General features: G+C 49.7%; 1 protein-coding gene across 1 annotated transcript; it reads right to left on the bottom strand.

Annotated features, from left to right (window-relative positions):
- Positions 1 to 211: 211 nt before the first annotated feature.
- On the bottom strand, positions 212 to 1,156 carry LOC120497309 (olfactory receptor 14J1-like). The gene has a single exon (XM_039698585.1). It carries the CDS (start codon positions 1,151 to 1,153, stop codon positions 212 to 214), a length of 942 nt encoding a protein of 313 aa, XP_039554519.1. The 5' UTR covers positions 1,154 to 1,156.
- Between the last annotated feature and the right edge of the window lie 346 nt (positions 1,157 to 1,502).

Below are 1,502 nucleotides of genomic sequence, written 5' to 3'. Positions count from 1 at the left end.
TGGGAACAAGCCTACAAAAGTCTTTGTGTTACAAAACAGAGGTAGAAGTTCATGTAGAAATGCTCCGAGTAGTACTACTACAGTATTTTATAAAAAACATTTTAACACCAGAAAAATAATAAGAAAAGGTCCCAGTGACAAAATGGACAAATAGGGAAAAAAGGCCAAGATTGTAAAGAGTTACATTCTGAAGGTTCTGGAGCAGAAAAGTTTAATGTTTCTGAAAAGATACAGTCATCATTTTCCTCAGGGCAGCCTTGAGCTCCTGGTTCCTCAGGCTGTAGATGAAGGGGTTCAGGGCTGGAAGCACCATCGAGTACAGAAGTGACAGGGCCAGATCCAGGGATTGGGAGAAGATGGAGGGGAGCTTCAGGTAGGTGAATGAGGCAGTGCTGATGAACAGGGAGACCACAGCCAGGTGAGGGAGGCAGATGGAAAAGGCTTTGTGCCGTCCCTGCTCAGAGGGGATCCTCAGCACAGCCCTGAAGATCTGCACATAGGAGAAAACAATGAACACAAACCAGCCAGATGTTACACAGATGGAAAACACAAGAAGCCCATGTCCCCTGAGGTAGGAATTTGAGCATGGGAGCTTGGAGAGTTTGAGGATCTGTGGGATTTCACAGAAGAACTGGCCCAGGGTATTGCCATGGCACAGGGGCAGGGAAAATGTATTGGCTGTGTGCATGAGAGCATTGAGAAAGGCACTGGCCCAGGCAGCTGCTGCCATGTGGGCACAAGCTCTGCTGCCCAGGAGGGTCCCGTAGTGCAGGGGTTTGCAGATGGACACGTAGCGGTCGTAGCACATGATGGTCAGGAGGAAATACTCTGCTGATAAGAAGAAATACAAAAGAAAGAGTTGTGCTGCACATCCTGAGTAGGAGATGTTGCTGGTGTGCCAGAGGGAATTGTGCATGGCTTTGGGGACAGTGGTGCAGATGGAGCCCAGGTCGCTGAGGGCCAGGTTGAGCAGGAAGAAGAACATGGGCGTGTGCAGGTGGTGGCCGCAGGCTACGGCGCTGATGATGAGGCCGTTGCCCAGGAGGGCAGCCAGGGAGATGCCCAGCAAGAGGCAGAAGTGCAGGAGCTGCAGCTGCCGCGTGTCTGCCAATGCCAGCAGGAGGAAGTGGCTGATGGAGCTGCTGTTGGACATTTGCTGCCTTGGAGTATGGGTATTTATAGAGGATTGGCACCTGTCTGGGAAGGAAATGGCACTGCCAGATTGGACATTTCTTCATTCTGGTAATCATGGACTGTTGAAAGAAGACATTGACAAATTGGGACCAACTTCTCGGAGTCAATCCTATGTATTTTACTTGGAATCCCCTCAAAATTACTTCTGTTCCTATGAGGGAATTTTCCTAAATATTTTTTTTCGTTTGGGTGTGTGCTGCTGAGTTACTGCCTCATCTTCAGCACTGCTTTCAGACTGACCGCTGGGTGCCCACAGGGAAAACAGGGCTCCCTGTGTAGTCAGGACAGTCAGACAAGGTAGAACCACA

Source organism: Passer montanus, unplaced genomic scaffold, assembly GCF_014805655.1.
Source record: "Passer montanus isolate IOZ18808 unplaced genomic scaffold, ASM1480565v1 scaffold1273, whole genome shotgun sequence".
Classification (NCBI taxonomy): domain Eukaryota; kingdom Metazoa; phylum Chordata; class Aves; order Passeriformes; family Passeridae; genus Passer; species Passer montanus.
This window is presented reverse-complemented; position numbering and strand designations above follow the sequence as displayed.

What these genes read in the sequence shown, in the direction of transcription:
- LOC120497309 (XM_039698585.1), bottom strand. Translation starts at nt 1,153, where the DNA reads ATGTCCAACAGCAGCTCCATCAGCCACTTCCTCCTGCTGGCATTGGCA.